At 47.2% G+C, this 19,287-nt stretch overlaps 2 protein-coding genes across 7 annotated transcripts in view; one reads left to right on the top strand and one right to left on the bottom strand.

Annotated features, from left to right (window-relative positions):
• The first annotated feature begins 354 nt into the window (after positions 1-354).
• Hspbap1 (HSPB1 associated protein 1) lies at positions 355-8,859 on the top strand. Of its 2 annotated transcripts, none has more exons than XM_077706851.1 (7): positions 355-487; positions 1,920-2,104; positions 2,203-2,339; positions 3,193-3,325; positions 3,386-3,505; positions 3,574-3,681; positions 8,199-8,859. In XM_077706851.1, the coding sequence occupies exons 1-7, from the start codon at positions 382-384 to the stop codon at positions 8,502-8,504; spliced, it is 1,095 nt and encodes a 364-aa protein (XP_077562977.1). In that variant the 5' UTR covers positions 355-381; the 3' UTR covers positions 8,505-8,859. The 2 variants fall into 2 exon arrangements, with proteins under 2 accessions (XP_077562977.1, XP_077562976.1); XM_077706850.1 differs by having other exon boundaries at positions 367-723.
• Rdx (BTB/POZ and MATH domain-containing protein rdx) overlaps positions 8,654-19,287 on the bottom strand; it is a 99,269-nt gene continuing 88,635 nt past the window's right edge. For 4 of the 5 annotated variants that reach the window (XM_077706849.1, XM_077706845.1, XM_077706846.1 and 1 more), the window contains 2 exons: positions 18,084-18,256; positions 8,654-10,888 (listed from right to left, as the gene is read on the bottom strand). In XM_077706849.1, the coding sequence (XP_077562975.1) occupies positions 18,109-18,256 (148 nt within the window). In that variant the 3' untranslated portion in view covers positions 8,654-10,888; positions 18,084-18,108. The remainder of the gene's footprint in view (positions 10,889-18,083; positions 18,257-19,287) is intronic. The other variant, XM_077706847.1, reaches the window with a different exon arrangement.

Genomic DNA, 19,287 nt, shown 5'->3' with positions numbered 1-19,287 from the left:
GGTTGCCGACCCCTTAGAACTTCTACTTTCTTTTAGTGAAAGCTACAAAACTTCTGTATTAGCTGCCATATGTGTTAATCCTCCATGATCTGTATTTTTAGTGTACTGATGATTTGTGCATATTTCCTCTGGTGTAATAGAAAAAAATCCGCTTAAATTTAAATGTTCAAACCAAATTATAAAGAGAAGGGCTGATTTTTCATTCTTTAAGTCTGCACAACGCAAAATGAAAATCCTTCCTGGTTCTTTCTGTTCTTTTGCCGAAAAAAGCAAGCGGACGAAGACAGCCGCTTCAATAAAACCAGTCTACAAACCATGAAGAAAATGGCGGCGCCCTCTGGAATTGTTTTTAAATATTTAGTAGGTGGCTCCTTTCGATGCATGCGCAGAGTTCATGAACTTTTTGGCTTTGCACCATATGTTGATGGGCCGTTGACACGTGCTATTCCTTTACCGCCGTTGCGTATGGATCTGTTGACGGGGAAAGGTCGGCTGGAGACCCTACTTGTTTACGTTTGGAATTCGCCGCGCAGCAACGCTGCTGACGAGCCATGTCAGAAATAGCGACTCAGCTAGAAACTTGTTTGGCTGACCTCGAAAAACCAGTCGTATTTCGAGATGCACTGTCGTCGTGGGGATGTTCAACCTGGACGCTCAGCGACTGGGCCGCCAGGACGCAGGACATGCCTCTGAAATTTCGCGTTGGAGTTAAGGCCGAGACAGGTACGCGAACTGCGCCGAAATGAGAACCCATTCTAATTTCCTCTGTCACACAGTATGTTAAAATAACTAAAAGTAAATAGATGTAATGTTTTTTAGTGTTGTGTCATTTATACAGAGGTTACGTGTATTTTTCGAAGTTTCGGCAGTGTTCTCGCTGGTGCCGTGATTTTTCCCCCACTCGCAACTTTGTGTTGTCTTTTTGACTTTCTTTATTTTTATCGAACTGGCCAAACCGCTGCCCCTCACTGAACAGCCGGATTCGCTGTTATTACCACGTCTAGACGAAACCTCAGCCGAAGCAACAAATACTAATTAGAAATAATAATAATAATAATTAACGTCGACTGTGGCTAGTCGAGCTGTTTTGCCGGTTAGGTAAAAACCCAGGCTGCTGTCCTGCGAGATGTGTGACAGAAGAAATAACTAAGTTGAGTTGCAAGCAATGGGGACACAATACACTGAATGTATGCGGATTCCAGAGTCTTAGGTTCGGTTGATAGTGATAGATTGCAGGTGCCCAAACTGGATGGAATGGGTTGATTTGTAGATCTATGTATCGAAGCCAACAAGCATGAGTTGATTTGTGCAACTTTGTTTTATCTTAGTCGTAAATACAAGTGCCAGAAAGCACGACTGGTGAGCCCGGAGCACTTTTGGTACTGGGTAGGTCCGATGTTAGACTCAGAGATCCGAATATATCCAATGTACCTTTAGACACAGCATTCCTTGTTACGCATTTTAGGTGTGGCTGTTGGGGTTTGCCTAGTTGACGGTCCTCGCTACCACGGCTTACTGGCTGAGACCCTTCCGTACTAAGCTCGAGATACTGTGGAAGATTCCCATTCAACGTCATATAATTATTTGGTGGAAGTGGAATGCACAAATGCCGTGCAAGTAACAGTTTGTGCACATTCAAGTTTTGTGGGTTAAGCTGGCTTGAAGCCTTGTGCTACACTGCCTTTCCAGCTTAGGCTCATTTGAGTTTGGGTGGACTAGTATTAATTTGGCATGGAGAAACCTTTCTTACTTTCTCCGCATGTGCCTCAAGTACGTCTCCCGTAAAAAAAAAGCGAATAAATATGAAATATGAAAAAAATATGAAACCATGTAAATGAATTTAAGTACTGGCGGTTTTGAAAATACAAACATTCAACATGCTACTAGCAAAGGGCAATGCGATATTCTCTGTTCTTTAGGGGGACCTCAATGGGAGACTGAAGGTGCACGCGTGTCTGCAACGATACAACAGTTCACACAATGGACATCCGGTTGCAGCGACCAGCAAAGCGACCTGGCTAGTGTTGATTCGCTGACACACTTTGCGTATTCAAGTTACAACTACATGGCGAAAGTGTTCCAAGACTTTCCCAGCATTACAGAGGTAATTAAATTTAGCCCCAACTTCTTCTTTTCTTGTATCAGATAATTGTACAAATGTACAAAATGCACAGTGAAGTGTACACTGGCCTTTTATTTCAGTCCGTGGATTGGAGCGTGTTTGGTTTTCCTGGCCGCAAAGGTAATGACAGTACAATGTGGCTTGGAAGTGAAGGCTCGAATACCCCCTGCCATCAAGACACCTACGGCTACAACTTGGTGGCTCAGCTGATTGGCAAGTACGAATATTTGTGAAGTTACCCTCTGCTTTGCACAGCACGCAGGGGCGAGTGATGTGGAGGGTACAACGGATATTTCATATCAAGCACAGGCTTCGCTAACAGTATCCCAATGCTACAATGTGAAAGCTATATCCAGTTTCAAATCCTGCGGACATTGGCAGAAAAAGACGTACACGCAGATTCAGCAATTAGCAATTTTTCCACTTTTTATGTGACAGGCTGTTAGCCATTCATGACTGAGCACCAGCAAATTTTGCTATGCTAAAAAAAAAGCATATGTTGACCTGCCTTTGCCTCTGTTGGTAATTTGATTACAGTCTGTCAAATGTAAAAGAAACCCCAAGCCCCAGCAAAAAGCACTTTTAGTACGTTTAAAGCAGTATCTTGAAAGATTGTGCTAATCCTTCCTGTGTTCTTCGAAGACTGCTCATTTCCATGTTGTAGAGTTGACGAAAAGTGTGAACCACAGGCAACTGTGTGAACCACAGGGACGAAGTTAGCAGGTTTGATTCCCGACCATGCTGGCTATTCTTTAAATAGAGGTGTAAAACAATGATTCCCTCGGGTCGAGATTTCAGCATTTGTTAATCAAGATCCCCGGGTAGTTCCCCAGCTTTCAATGCTCATTCTCATTGTCAGCCCCCAGCTGCCAATAAGACTTCACAGAGCTTAACAATGCGTATGAAACAGGCACCTGCGTGTTGGGGTAATAATGGGCCAACTTATTAGTCAGCTTGATCCAGAAAACAAAGGGTTTTCAAATAAAGTAACAGTTGGCTGGAAAGTGCTCGCAGCTTGGTGCACTTGTACATTTGTAATTGCGATTAAAATGACAAAAAAAACTTTGCAGGAAATCATGGACTATGTTTCCAGCAAGGGACAGTGCGTGCCTCTATCCAACAAGAATACCATTTGAAGAGTCCAGCATATTCAGCTTGGTGAACTTGAGGGAAGTCGACCTTGTAAAGTTTCCTAAACTGGAGGTATGCAGATCTACCCGAACCCTGAACCAGAAAAATTCAAATTTGTGAATGCTGTTTCAGTCGGCAAGGCCTTACTACGTTGTGCTCGAGCCAGGAGATGTGCTGGTCGTTCCACACCGCTGGTGGCACTACGTTTCCTGTCTCACGACTGCTCTCAGCATCAACACATGGATTCCCTCGGTACTTGCTGCATGGTGTTCCCTTTTGCTGCTCAACTGTGTGCTAAAATGTGCATTTTCCACCCCAAGCGCACAGACAGATATTCCCAACTGCTGGAAGCGATCACCAGGACGCTTGCCACTGGATTAGTGCCGTGCTATGAAGATGACGACGACCAGTGGGTGAACACCAACGAGGCAAGCTTGCTTTGTGTCGTTGAGGGAACTTGTCTCTATGATGAAAACCATGGCAAATACCTAATTGTGTCTTTCTTGATAAGGAATACGGGTAAATCATATGTACATGTATAGAGAAGCTGTGTGTGATGATGTTGATACTGCCTTGCCCTGAAACAGAACCTTTTTTGCCTTCAGCGTAAGAGCACAGCTATGCAAAACAAAATAATTTCGGGTAACCATTGAAAGCTGGACTAAAGCTGTACTATGCTTTGCTTGCTTTGTAATCAAAGGTTTTAAGGTGCAAGAAAAACGTGGACACTGGAAGAAAATGAGCTAGACAAACGAAGTGTACCAACCATCGAACTAAATGCCGTACCAGTGGGCCCACATCAAACTTTTGCTATTCCAGATCGCTTCGTAAAAGAACACAAACTGTATTGAAGCTTCCCAATGCTCAAGCAGCCTCACTGAAGTAATATTTTTTTCAGAGGTGGATCCAAGAAGGGAGGGGGGGCAGTTAGGTGGCAATTGCCCCAACCCTCTTCCCCGTCCTTTACACCTCTCAACAATGATTTTTCAGCACACGTAATTTTTTAGACTGCAACGGGGAACATCGCTGTCCGCAGCGGGAAAGGCATCCCTCACTTGTAACCTTTTGTTATGCATGATTTCGGAAAACGCAGCTGCCGCTGTAGTGGAAGCATGCTAATCCCTTGTTCCCCACAGCCAATCATTGCAGCAGTGAGGACGGAGCCTTTTTTTAACTGGTCACATGGTTATCTGCAATATGTTGATGAAAAAAGCACTTGGTGTACAACCAAGAACGATTCATGATTTAGGTTGGTTGCGCCATCCTCCCTTCCTCCCATCAGCATAATGGAAGCGCCCCACCCAAAGTAGGCATCTAGATCCGCCCCCGATTCTATTCCACTTCAAGTTAGTGCCACCGTTTCGGAGTGCTTTTTTAGCACGAGCGCACTAGATGCGCCATGAGCGAAAAATGCGTTCCATCCGTGAAGCCACCTTAGCGAAAGAATGCCGAGCCAGCTAAAGAAAGGAAATGGCGTCTCCATTGCTGGGCGACGCGCAGGAACAGTGAACAGTGGGATTCTGCACCCTGTTCACTTGTTTTGGGGAGGATAAGGTGCAGTGTGTCACATGGTCCCCGCTGTCACGGCTCTTCCTTCAAGCCTCGCATCAATGCTCCGCAACATCTTCACCTGCCGAAATCATCACATGCCGTGGCTTCGACTGGGCTGGTCACTCGCGCCCGAGAGGTGCTTGGCGCTATGTCACGTGGCAGAAAAGTGAATGTTTGAACAGAGCACCATGCTCACGCACAGTTTGAGAAAGAGTAAGTGCGGTGTGGTGCACATTCTTTAGCGCCAGACAGGAAAGAACAGGTGGTGTGCCTGTTGCTGTGCACGCTGTTGACTCGTTTGGCTTTCTGCTTGATGCTGTGGGATGCAAACGCAATGTGTGAAAGCCGTCTGCTGCTTTTCCACTGTCAGGTAACTGGCAGCCTTGACATCAGCACTCCGTATACTGGGCTTAAGGGGCCATGCAGACAAAACACAAGTTTGGTTCATTCGATCGATTGCCTCGTTATAACCATACTGACACCACTTTTAATGCACACTTCACTCAAATGAGCTATATAATTAGGGAAAAAGGGAATCGCCATGTGACCCACTAGCTAATTTCCCTCAACAGAACCTATGATGTCACACGTGCCCAGCTGTGTGATTGGCTGAGGCTGGCAAAGGCAAACGAGATTAGGCAGGGCTTATAAGCTTGCTGAAGGAGCTATTTGCATTTAAATGTAATGTATATTCACTTTACACAACAGTAAGAATAGTGGGGTAAACAATGAACGTTACAAAAATACATGTAAGCATAGAAGTACCGATGCGCATTGCTGTTGGTGCTGGGAGCACTATGCTTTTTTTTAGCTGCACAGCAGCCCGCGGCTTTGGAATTGTCTTACACGATACTGCCCAATTGGTGTAAGCGACGTTGTCTAATGTGAACCTGTTTGTCGAGCATACCCCATGTTTCACAAAACGATTATTTTCTACCGTAACAAAAACAAGGCAGGACCAAATACGGTCCGAGACAAAGCAACGGCGGACAACGGTCCGTGGCTGACTATGGCAGCGCCATCTGGGAGGACTGACGGCAAGCAAGGATGCAGAACTGAATGACGCAGTGGAAGTTCGTTTCACTGCGCGCACCTATGAATTCATTGCTGACAAAATGAAAACACTCGATTTGGTGAGAGGATCAAAATTTTAACCTAAATTGATCAATTTCTCAGTGAATACGACATCGTTGGTGGCCAGACAAGCGCTGGGGCACTATAAGACACGAAATCTTCCGAATAAAACAAAGTTGTATTTTGTCTGCATGGTTCCTTTAAAGGTCAACTACACTTAAAATTTCACCCTCTTGAAAGCCCTGTATAGTCTGCCTAAAAACTCCAAGATGTGAACTATGACAGCTGAAATACACACATGCACGCCGCAAGCGGTCAGTAAAAATCAGCGGGGGTTGAAACTGAAATTGAGAGGAGCACCGCCATCACAGCCAGGCTGAAGTGTCGTTGCAGCTGCCTAGCAAGTGGCCAGATGGCCAGCAGTTTGGGAGTGAGCCTTCATGCAAGCTCCGTGCACGTGCGCGGCAGCAAATGGGGGAGTACTCGCAGTGGAGCTGGACCACTTTTACAGCTGTATGGTGGGCCAGAGGACGGAACACCCGGCCATCTGGGAAGTCGCATGCGCTTCATGGCTGTCTACGCTATTTCCTGGCAGCTGCAGCATTGCGGGAAAAAAGCCCTTTCAACACTGTTGACTGATCAACACGGCAGTTCGCAGGGCTACCACTCATGTCGCAGTTGATTTGGCAGTATGTACTGCATGGTGAAAATAAATTTGGCAGAGGTGCAATTCGAGTAGAGCAACCTCAGTTGCAACCGTGAACGGGCTTGATCCGTTGGCATCTGATTCTGAAATTAGAGTGCCACTTTAAAATATAAAAAGAGCAGCACACAATAGCTGGCTGGCGTTGCTGCGTCCGAAGTGTGGCCTGTGCCTGCTGGCATAGAACATGCCGATTAGTCTGGATCCATTTTTTAGCTAGTTAAACCTGGATATAGCTTGCATTCACTGGCGAGGCACGCATGCAGGAAACCATGTGAGTACGCTGTTATTGGTTACGTCGGGCTCCGCGGGATGGTGGTACTTGTTCGTGCTAAGCACGTGATGTCTGTTGACACCACTATTGAGAATCGGTTGAAACTGAGCAGACGACACACGCCAGTGTTTTTTTTCAGGGCGCGGTGGCACAAGCCGCACCATGTCCATTTCCAGTGTTGCCAAGCGAAGAAATTGACAGCTAAACTTTGCAATGAATACCAGAAAGTCCGGCATTTTTCGTTACATGCAGGTTTTCGAGTTAACGCTCGCGTGAATTAAGCAGAAATGAAACCAAAATGCTAGACTTAAGTGATGGTGGACTCACCCTTGAAGGATTTATTTCACAGTGCAAAAGTGCGTGAGTTGCGCCTCCTGCTTTCCCAGGAACTTAGTCACTACAAGGCTCTCCAAAAAAGCAAGTTCACTACCCCTGTAATCACAAACGTGACTTTTGCCTTTTGACACTTTTCAGTGCCTCCACCCGTTTTCAAGGACAAAATTCAGGCTGAAAGGGCGCCTTTTCCCGAAGTTGATTCTCCTTGCCTCTCTCAGAATTGTTGGGAGCGTGCTAGCTAGTTGGGATACTGTAGCTGGCGGTGACGTTCTGTCTCGCCGGCAAAGACGGCATTTAAAATTGTGAACTTGTCTTGAAAGTACAAAACTGTTCGTTTTGTGGTAGCAGAACTCGTCCCTGATGAACCAACACCACAAATGGCAGTGGACGTGCGACCACACGCCGACAAGCAGGCCTAGCACCTTACCGACCCCGCACTCACACTGGAAAGGCACAATAGCTTGCTGTCCGAGTGAAGTTTGCTAAATTGGTGCATTTCTCTAGCCCGTTTTTCAGAAAAAGTGCAGATCATCAAGTGCAAAAGTAGCAAATCATCAAAGTTAACCGTCGCAACACCTTTGTTACATAGAAGTCCAAACACATGGATTTCAATGAGGCTGCCGATGGGGACTTGAAAAACTTTTAAATCCAGGAATTTGTTACATACAGGTTTAACTGTATACTAAACTGCACTCGTACTACATCTGTCTGCTCGACAAGCACCATCTTAACCTGGGACAAATTGTGTGCTGTGCAAGTGTCTTTGCCGTTCCGTCTCTGCATAACACTGCTAAACCAAGATTTGCCACAGGGCAGCACATTTTTTTTCCTCTCATCAACTCAAACAGCATTTATAAAAGAGTCTGGTCAGTTTTATCCTTTAAAATTGACAGTTGGCAGAAAAATGTGTACCACCACACGCCCTGCGCATTATCATGTGTAGGGCTATGCATGCCTTTTTTTTTGTACAATAAACATACGAAATACGGGGCATTTCCTTTCTGCAGGAGCTGACGCCGCCTGAACAAAACCTGGAGTACATTCGCCGCCTCCTAAGCCCCAACTTTACAGGCGACACAGAGCTGCCGGGTTGCCCATCAGAAGCAATACAGTTTCCACCTACGCTGGTACCACAGTGCAGTTGGGCAGACTATGTGACGATGACAGGATGCAGGATCTTGCAAGGCCCCGATTCCACCAAGAGGCTACGGGCCAGCCAAGAATGCCTGTCATCAAGACGCATAATGAACTGTTTCTTCGATCCCGATGTTGTGGAGCTTGTTGCACAAAAGCTGCAAGAGCTTGCAAACTAGAAGAAAGTCATGCTAAGCAAACTGCCTCCTCTGTTCTACAATCGGTCAGTTGAGCGCCCAGTGCAGCTGAAGGGCTGAATTGTAGAATGCAGCGAATGTGCCGAAAGTTCTTACCAACACTGATCAAGAAGCATATACACAACACGATATAAGGGTTTGCATTTGTTTTATTAACAGTGTGATCGATAAAAAAAAAAAAAGTGCTGCGACACGGTTCTAAGTGTGCAAAAAACATTCATCTTAACTTATGATGAGTACTACAACCACATGTCAAATCTGAAACCACAAATGAAATATCCTAAAAGCATAAAAAAAAAAGGGGGGGTGTGGGGCGGCAGGGAGACAAACGTTCACACACATACACACACTATGTTGCACACATCCTTAAATGCTTGTTTCGTGTGTACACTTTGCAAAAGGACTTCCTATGCACACATGTAGAGGGGAGGGAGGGAGGGAAGGGGTGCTAAGCTTTGGTGTAGGTTTCTCTAGGTGTGTCTTGACAGCAGAACACGACCGTGTCACACCTGTGTGGCAGCCATTGTGAACGATAAATGAACAAACCCCGTTTTGTCCGTTCATCGGTGATTGGCAAGTTGACGAATAAACACACAATTCATTTGCTATGTACAGGATTGACTATCATTTGGTGGTGGGTGGAGCCAGGAATTGTTTGCAACCTGAAGCTTAAACATATGCACACACTTTCCCGCGCGCGAGATGAGAGAGAACTTCCCCCCAGCATCGCCAGAGTTGCTCAACAGTCCACACGGCTTTCCCTACAGCGCTCTGGTGTTGGGTTCTAGTTCATCCTCTTGTTCACGCACTCTGCCAGCAATGCAATACCTTTCACTAACTTTCCGCAAAACTCTTATTCCTCACAGCCTGATGGTACCACACGAATTGGGCAAATACCTGCAAGCACAAGCCGCATGGTTTACAAGAACTTTTGCAACAACTGCGTTTTCTAGAGGCTCTCAGCCGTGTACGTGGAGACTGGAGGTGTCTATAGTCGTAACGCATTCTTGTGAAGGAGGATGCTGTGATGGCTTTGCATAACGAGTGTGGCACCCAAGTACTACAAGAATGGAATGGATCGCCTCTGAACACACCACTGTGTAGCTAGATGAAATGTATCCTTCCAGGCATTTGCATCCTTAACATGTCCTCTTGTAGGAACCAACAGAAACAAAAGGGGGAAAAAAAAAAACACCTTGCAAGAATGCTCGAGGACTTCTTTCACGTAAGCTCAAGGTTGCCACCCACCACCAGCATGTGTTTGCATAAATTACTTTTTCCTCACAACAACACTTGCTTTGTGACGACTGCAGGAGGAACACAAGAATGGAAAACGTGCACGCACACACACCACACAGAGTACGGACAAAGGAAAAAAAGTTCACAAGGGGTCTCTCATCATGCACAAGAAATAAACGTTCTTCACAAGTGTCCTTTTTTCTTTCTCTCCCTAGTTTTGGTGTGTTTGTCGAGTTTCTCCACCCGTGGAAGCCAGGAGGAGCTCTGCGCAGAGGTCAGATGCCCGCCAACTCCCGAGGGGCTTGTGTTGCGCAGGAAACGTCTTCGGCATTTTTTTTTTTGGCCAGTCTTTTCAGAGTTCATTCCACACGCACAGACACACATGCACCACGCTCGCACGCACGTCCACACAAACGCTGGTGAGGCCGAGACTTTCCACCAGAAGGGGGTGAAAACCAAGCACTCATTCACAGTCTGTCTCTGGCATCAACACTTGAAAGGGTGGGAGCGGAGGGGGACCACAAGTTGCACAGCCACGACGACGCCTATCTTCTTTCAACCCACACGAACACGGATTCCAGCGAAAGGGGGTGAAACAAAACAAAACAGGGGGCAAGGATGGCCTCCTTCCTTCAGCCTCTTCCTTGTTGTTGTGTCCCAGAGCCTGCAACTGTGGAGGGAGTGCCGACAACCAGCTACACACTGCCACGAAAGGCACAACAGAGACGCTTCCGTAGCTGCATCCTCTCGATGAAAAGGAGACCAAGAGCACAACCGTCGTGCTTTGGCCACAGTGATAAACCGTGACGGGAGAGGCTGGCACCTGGATGACGTCTTTGTCTTGCCCATGCAGGCAGGACCTCCACAGCAAAACACAGACTCCGGTACACAGCGAGATCCTAGGAAATTGACTGCATTGAAGGGTTTCCATGCTGGAAGAGGGACTTCGGTGGCCGGAAGAGCAGACTTGCCCCCCATAGCCCTCTGCACAGAGCTGGCTACCCGCTGAAGGCTTTGCTGTGGTCAGTTGACAACTGGCCACAGGTGGTGTGGCGCCCACGATCACTGGCATCTCGGTCCCTGGAGGACCGGGGGTCGACTGCCGCCCAATATCAGCAGCCGCAGCACTGCACAACAAGGGAAAGCAAGACGTTCGCTATTTTGCTTTTTTTGGAGCATCCTCCCAACTTTGCCTTTCTGCTGGCACCATACTGAACAGATATGAACCACATTACCTCAAACACAAACAATTGCACTGCCTAGGCAACTGCCTTTCTGGCTCGTGAGGACAGTCAACTCAATCAGTACACACCAAAACCTCGCACTTCTGCCACTATTTGAGTGTGTTTGCTGAACATAACAAAAACCAGCGCAAATTGAACGAGGGGGAAAAAGGCGTGACAGCAGGCGTGACAGCAGTCGTGACTGGCAAGACTTGTCCTGATTCAAGCTGCACTGGAATTTTTCTGTTAACCCATGTCAGGGGCTGCACCCTCGAAGTTTTGGACTCGGTACTACAGTCAATTTAATGTAACAAAGTCGGTAAAATTCCTAATTTACTTCGTTACATAGAAATTTGCGGTCAAAATGATGTGTTAACCACATGAAGCGGCTCCTGTAAGCGTAAACGTGGTGACATGGTTGGTGCACTGATGCTGCCGCGTGTACCACCTGCACAATGCAGCAGCCGTGGCTCACGCCTCATCTGAACTCCGTGGCCCAAAATGAAACCGTGATCACGAAAAAGAGTTCCACGTGTGAGAAAGTAGATGCTATTGTGGTGAAAAATTGTGCTAAGGATTGTTATTAGCACTGATCAGAAATCTGCCGCGATGCTAAGCCTACGCTGACCAGCCGTGAAGGTTCAACCGTATGACCTGGAACTGGGGCGCGTGGTATGGCGAGCGGCCGAAAGATGGCGCTACCTGTACGGCTTCAGAACAGGCCACGGCAGATGTCTTGGTCACCGATCGCTCAAATGGCAATTATTGCGAAAGTACAGTTCCACATTTGAGGAAGGGGATGATAGCGTGGTGAAAAGCTGTGTTAGAGATTGTCATTTGAAGCTGTACAGATAGCGGCCCAAGCTAGAGCACTGCACGGGCCCGGGCCGGCCCGAAAGCCCGGGCCCGACCCAACCTGCGGGCCGGGCCGCGCCGCCCGAAGTCGATTATTGACGGGCCCGGGGCGGGCCCGGGCTCAGTGCCACGGGCCCGGGCCGGGCTCGGGCTCGACGCCATGGGCCCGGGCCGGGCTCAGGCTTGAATTCATAGCCCCGGCTATTAATAGTTCAGACGTGAAGTGTAGAAAATAGCATTAAATTGAATATTCTGAGTTTACTTTTACGCGCTTCTTGATGTTAGTTGTATACATTGTTTTAAAAACATGTTTTGCTAGGTCTGATAGTCACTATACTGTAATTTTATAGACATTGCATGTACTGCATACACGTTTTATATTTGGGTGTATAACGTATCAAAGATACGGTTACAAGGAATGCCATAGCGGGGAACGAATAAGACACCCTGGATCTGTACACCTATGTCTATGTACGTGTGTTTTACGATGTTGAACCAATCTAAATGCGGCTGCCATGGCTGGAAATCAAACTCGCGTGCCAGAGAAGCGCCACCGCTTAACAACCGCTGCAGGGAAAATATTTCAACGCACGAACATACTCGTGGATTCAAATGGGGGGCAAGAAATCTCAGCAATACCAGCTTGTGACCGAGACAACCACGTGAAATTGCCAAGAGTCTGGTCATCAAAGGTGATGGTGCCTCTCGTTTAAGAATACGAGCTATTATTACGCCGATGTGGCGTGAACTGCAGACGGTGTAAGCTAAACTACGTGCACTTTTAAACCATTATTTTTTGCGTTTCAATTCAGGACGTGCTTGTACAGACTAGATGCTCCGTCTGATTTCCCGCTACGAAAACACTGGTCCAAATATAATAACTGGTCCAAAAAAAAACAAATTTTCTTCATCGTCTAAGACCGGGCCTGGTTCCACACACGCGTGCCCTCCCTAGGCTCAAAAATAAATGACCGGGCCCGGGCCGGGCCTGGGCTTGAGACGGCAGGCCCGGGCCGGGCCCGGGCTAGGTTCACTTATGAATGCCCGGGCCCGGGCCGGGCCCGGGCTCGGTGTCACGGGCCCGGGTCGGGCTCGGGCCCGGGTCGGGCTCGGGCTTCACAAAGCAGGCCCGGGCCGGGCTCGGGCCTTAAAATCAGGCCCGTGCAGTGCTCTAGCCCAAGCAACACAAGCCGGTTGCAGGCTCTTGGGGACACCCCTCTCCTAAAACTCGCCGTGCGTGAGCACATGGGCGTCCGGAAGGGGGGGCAACTGCCCCCCCTTGGAAATTCGGATATTTTTAGGCACTAGAAAAAAGCTGCACAGCTTGCCTGGCCCATTAAAACAACTTTGCCCTGAAGGACGGAAGATAGGAGAGAACGACACTGAAGTTCTCTCCTTTGTCCCGTCCTTAAGCGAAAAGTTTTTTTTAATTATGTACGTGAACCAACTAGCGCAACAATCCACGCTACTCAAATGATTAGCACACTCAGGTGCTGCGTATCCGTGACTGCGGTCAACATTACACTTTAGACACTGACTAACATTGGCGGACATGTGTCGGCAGTGAAACAGACTGCCTGTGCTGGCTTTTGAAGATAGCGAACAATTCTGAAAGTTTTGACGTTTTTTGTGTTTTTTTTTCTAAACTCTAGATTTATGCAGTCGTACCGCAAGAACTTCAGTTTTCAGACAAAGTTGCAGCTATATCTAGCAAAAAATCTTCACCGCTACACCTAGTAGGGAGAGTAACATCCTCCCGTGCAGTCCGATCACCTTGTACACCCTTTCCTTCGAAACTGCGAAATGTCGGCACCACCCAAGCCCCGAAACAAAACCTATAAATCAGCCCCTCAAAACTCTTGTACGCCTGTACTGCATTGAAAGCCAGGGAGGCGAGTAGTATCTTTATTGCGTCAGCCATTTAACAGACTTCATCACACATGTCATCTCGCAATTTGCCCACAAAAACCCGAGGCGTCTGCAGCTGCTATTCAAGGAAGATTGACGGAGTGCAGTTCTATGTATGTGAATGTATCGTGCAGTGTGCTGGTTATGAGTTGGCGTGAGTCGAGAACCCTCACGCAGCGAGACTGGCCACTCTTTACAAAGTGACAGTAACTTTTCACATTTTCTTTATTAACTTTATTTCTTTGTTCGGTAATAAAATCCAATGTACAGTTGAACCCCTTTATAAGAGACACGTACCGGGGGGCAGTTTCTGTCTCTTATACGAGATGTCTCTTATAAGCAGGGTACCATGTTTTCACTTACTAATCAGACCCTAGTTCAATGTGGGCACCATATAACTAAAATAAGCTCAAAAGAACGCTACAGCATGTTTCAAAAGATTCATTCTAATTATTGTTTGGTCCCAGAATTTATGAAACTTTGTTTGCTTCATGACTGTATTTACACTGTTTTTTACAACCTATTCTACAAGCTTTTTTTCCTTTCCTTGTTTGTGGGAGATAAATCGTAGATGCTGAGTTCACAAGCCTGATGAATAGCCAGAGCGCAGAGCTTCTTCCGCTGCGTGCTCAGGCTATTCATTACGCTTGCAGGACTCAACGTCTGCAGTGCTTCTTGATTGGGAGCTACGCGAGTAGGAGAGCCCGCATGTGTGATTGCGCTCCATACAATGAATGGCAGTAAGCTTCAACTACTTCTGTCAGTTGCATTTCCATTGGCAGGGCTTCTCATTGTCATTTCATAGCTGACTGAACCACTTTGTGTTTGCTGAAGTTATAGTAAATAGCGGCTGCACCTGTCTGTCGTCCACCTGTGTTTCCACAATGGAAGCAACTGCAATTAGTGACTAGTGGCACTGCATCTGAAGTTAGAATGTCTGTTACAAGCGAGATTATTGATTAAACTTCAAGGATGACTTGTCTCTTATAACCAATCTTCTACATCCAATGTCTGTTATAAAAGAGGTCGATTTAATGGGAAAGATAGGGCAGCCAACCATGTGGGTGAATAGTGTCTCTTATACCCATTTGTCTCTTACATCAGTGTCTCTTATAACGAGGTTCAGGTGTATGTCCTCCAAGTCTGGTTCTAATTCGCTGTTTGTACTTTTTGTAACCACAAATAACGCCTTTTTGGTGCTATCCAACCGTACCCCGCTCCCCCCCCCTCCCCCTCGCTAATGGATGCCCCCCCTTGCAAAAAGTTCTGCGGACGCCCTTGCGTGAGAGCACCTTACGTTTGGGTTCCCCCACTTTCTTGGGGGCTGCCAAATCTGCATTTCTGACAAATGCAGAGACCGTGTAATGCCCTGCATTTCCACGGTCCCGGCTGCGGGGGCACTTGGCAAAGTATGACCAAACACTCAAAGCGGCCCACAAATGCTTCGCCGCGCACTTGTTGGAACGATAGAACCCGACACGCACGAGCGAACACGCACAAAAGACAAAGCGGCGACATGCGGCAGCGGTGCAATATGCAGTTTGTGGGCAAGGGGCTCGCTCACTGACTACGTGGCTCACTGCATCAATGGCACTGGGTGGCATGTGTCATCGTTTGTGTTTTATCGCGACCGCGTTTTAACGCTTGCGTCTTCCAAAATCTACTTCTACAACAACTTGGTTACACAGAGGTTTAAATACATGGTGTGCATACACTTGAAGTTAAGATGTTGCCGAGAAATCCTTTCTGGAGCGCGTAAAACTTTGCATTCGTCTCCACACACGTGGTGCTCAGTATACGCCGCAACAGCCAAGGCACAAACCGAATAGGGCATTTTTGCAGGCGATTCGTGTGCGTCAGCGTTGCGCGTGCTATTTTTTCACGCCTGTGACAGCTTCTGCCTCGGTCAGAAAATGACGCTCGACGCGCATAGCAGTGGGAGGAGCCTGACGACTAACGCCAATGGGGAGGTGCACTCCTCATGGCGGCAGTATCGAAGCGCTCGAGACAGCCAGCTGGCTCCGCCGGAGATGTTTAGGCTTACCACCTTGGCAGATATTTCATGGACACTTTCACTAGCAGCGCGGATGATGTTCTACAGTAACGTTTTCACTTACATTATCAGCTCCTTTACGGCACAAGCAACTTCGTGTGTGCCTTGAGTGGCATTTTAAGGAGCGGTTAGAAGCGGTTGCTTGAGCACCCCGCATCACTTTATGGGCCAAAACCGCCACAATGTTGCTGCTGCCAGCGGCCGCGTACACCGTGCGTGCGGTTTTGAGGCAGCGCCAGCGTGCCTGTGGCATGTGCGGCGCGTTTTCGCGAGCAGAAAACAACAGCCCGACTGCTTTTCGAGAAAGTGACAAAGAGGGGAGAGAGAGCCCGTAACGTCGCCATCACTTGCTCGCCCGGCAGTAGAGCGCCTCGCCGGCTCGTTCGTATCACCGCCCAGCCACGCAGGTCCGTTCGTACCAGCCGAAATTTAGCTCATTGCGAACAATGCAATTTCGCCAGGACTTTTCGGAAATTCATATCATCCTGAAATTTGCATCGCCCGGAATTGTATCGTCAAGATTCCAGTGTACATACAAACAAGCTTGGAAATTATTTCCGCATGGGCTGCACCCAAGCTTTACAACTGCACTGGTCCCTGGTGGGGTGTGCCTTGAAACCTTTGTCCACAACAAAAATAACTTCTGCACAACTATGTAGCATTTATTACAAATAATGTATGAGTGGTCATCAAACTTACATTTTTGTTTACTTGCACATCAAGAGCTTACCATGCCTATCTCTCCCAATCAGAAACAAAAAAGAGCAGGCGGGGTAAGGGGGAGAGTCCTAGAAATCGTACTGCTGTACAGCAGTCTGTTGAATGCTTGCGGATAGGTACTAGGTGGCAAGAAACTCCCCTTTCAGTTGTGACAGGTGCAGCCTTGTTATTTAGTTGTTCTGGAGGACAAGCTTTGCTTCCTTTTATCTTTTGAGAATAAGCCAGCTAGAACAGAGCACAACGGAATGCATTGACTGCTGTGACGTGGCGCTCAATGCAGTTTGTGAAGCTGTGTCAGTTATGGGTGCGGGTTATGCGCATGTATATACACTGCGTGCATTTACCACCTCCCACATGATAGCGATGGGCAAGTATACTTTCAACCCTGGAGCACACGGTGCTGTGGGCTATTGCTTCAATGTGAATTAAAAGTGCACCCGGTGTTGACGCAGTGTTGGTACTGGCTGTATAAGCTGCCATGCTTTGTGAAGGCCTTTGATTAGCCGCCACAGCCATATATTGACGTAATCCATCTCAATAATTTGCACGGTGAGTTAAATAAAGCAGTGTACAAATAGCACGTAGGGCCAAACCTTTTTTCTCCGAGTACATTTTTTTAAATGTTATTCCTGTATGCAATTTTTGTCATCGTGCCGTGGTTTTCTAATTGCAAATAGTTGTTAGTGGCTCACTCTTCTGCAGTGGCGCGTTAAGTGTCATGCGCGTAAAATTCTGTGCAGGTATGCGCTTTCTGTTTTCTTTTGTTCCTTGACAAAAGTTGTCAATGTGTGTCGTGCTATTTTTTCTGTGTTGTATTAATATGTACCCAGTTAACTACTGCGTCCTTGTGAATGTAAACATGTAATCGCACCCTGCCCAAGGCCTGGCTCTCAGGCTGGCAGTATTCAATAAAGAAATAATAAATAAACAGTACAACCACACAGATTACTGACTAAACACACATGCTGCGTCCAGCCAGTCAGTGCTAGTCTGACGGGCTGGGCACTGCATATGCATTGAAGATTTTTGCCAATGCACTCTGGCAACAAAACGCGCAACAGAAGTGTTGCCATTGTTTTCTGCCGCACAAGCTACACGCAGCAACCGCAGGGACATGTTCTGCGGGTTGGAGAGCGGTGAAGAAGCAACCAACAGTCAGCAGACGCTCATGCCACACAAAAAAGCTGCCTGCTGTATGTTTCTGCCTCCACCTCACATAATGAGGAAGCACTTGTTTGCAAGAATAGTTTCTGCCGACTGAGAACTGGAAATGCAAGTGTTGCGTGCCACACTCACGATCTGTGTCACTGACACGCGTACAGCACCGCGGGCCACTGTTAAAAGGGCAAAGCTGGCATGAAGGCATACACAAGGCTGGAGGCATCTAATGTACCAGCATATTCACTTCCGAGTGCCCATAGCTGCCATTCGACGAGTGTCTGCCATGTGCTTCCACATTCCCCTTACCTCTACTGCACCATGACGATCAGGACAATGTGCGAGGGAGTGACCAACTGCTGGCCAACCAGCACAACGAATGCAAAAGAAAGGGTGGCCGCTCACCGGTGTTGGTGTTGGTGGGGGGGCCCTAGGACTGCTTGATGCGCTTGCGGGGTGGTCCGATGGGGGGGATCTGCTGGGTGGCCAGCGCCCGGAAGGCCTCCGCTATGAGGTGCGGCTGCCGGTGGATCATGGTCTTCCACCCCGCAGTCTCCATCACGTCCGTGGCATGCCTGCTGGCAAGAGCCACACAGGCCGACACCAACACAGTCGGCACCCGCACACACACACTTGCTCTCTCGGGCTAGGATCGCACCAACAGTTACCACGAATACCAGGCAGCCTGACTCCATGCAGACCGCACGAATGGTGGGGAAAAGTGCTGATTAGATTATAAAATAGAGAAAGAAAGAAAAAAAAAAAAAAGCAAACCAATGCTCTGACATAGACGTGATGCGACAAACCAAGCTTTCGGAGAGGTGAGAATCATTCTCAACAGTCATAAACTGGGCATTCTTTTAGGGGAACAGCTGGGACAAACATAGAAACCATTTCTGGAGCACAGAGGGATCTGTCCACAAAATTGCAATATGCCTGCGTGGCATTTTTATTACCGCTTAAGAACAAAAATGCACATTCCTTGATAAATTGATAAATGTAGGTGAAACGATGTCCTCCAACTGTCACACATCCAACAATCTAAAGCTTTAAATTGCATTTAATTAATAAGCTAGATAATTCGGAAAGTCAAAGGTAGGGTAGGGCAGCTGCCCCTCAAGGTATTCTTGCACTCGCTGATTGATGCCACCAGGCATCACTGAACGGTCAACTACAAATTGTAGGAAGTTTTAACAGCTCAATAATATAAATAAAGCGCATTGTAATGTTACGCTATTAGCAGGATTTGAAATTTTAAAACTATCTACGTAAAACGCTAACACTTGCTACTTTACCAAAAGGAAAATTTCACTAGGATGCCGTAGTTTTTTGTTCACTCTTAAAACATTCACACATCTTTCTTTTTTCTTATCTCGAATGACAAACTAGCAAAGTAAAAACAAAAATAAAAGACTGCTAATGGATGGAAAAATTACCACTGTTCTCTCTCTCCGCATTGGTTTGCCCTTTTTTTTTCCACAAGCCCTATTTGCCCATAATCTTAAAATGTGACAAAAGCCCTAGGCTCGCTTCGCTCTTCTCCAAAACTTTCAGCTCCAATTTAGCTACAAAACATACATTCGCTGGACTTGCCAAGCAAGATTTTCAA

This window comes from Haemaphysalis longicornis, unplaced genomic scaffold (assembly GCF_048455015.1).
Source record: "Haemaphysalis longicornis isolate Haplotype H1 unplaced genomic scaffold, Haemaphysalis longicornis Haplotype H1 scaffold_4, whole genome shotgun sequence".
In the NCBI taxonomy this organism is placed as follows: Eukaryota; Metazoa; Arthropoda; class Arachnida; order Ixodida; family Ixodidae; genus Haemaphysalis; species Haemaphysalis longicornis.
This window is presented reverse-complemented; position numbering and strand designations above follow the sequence as displayed.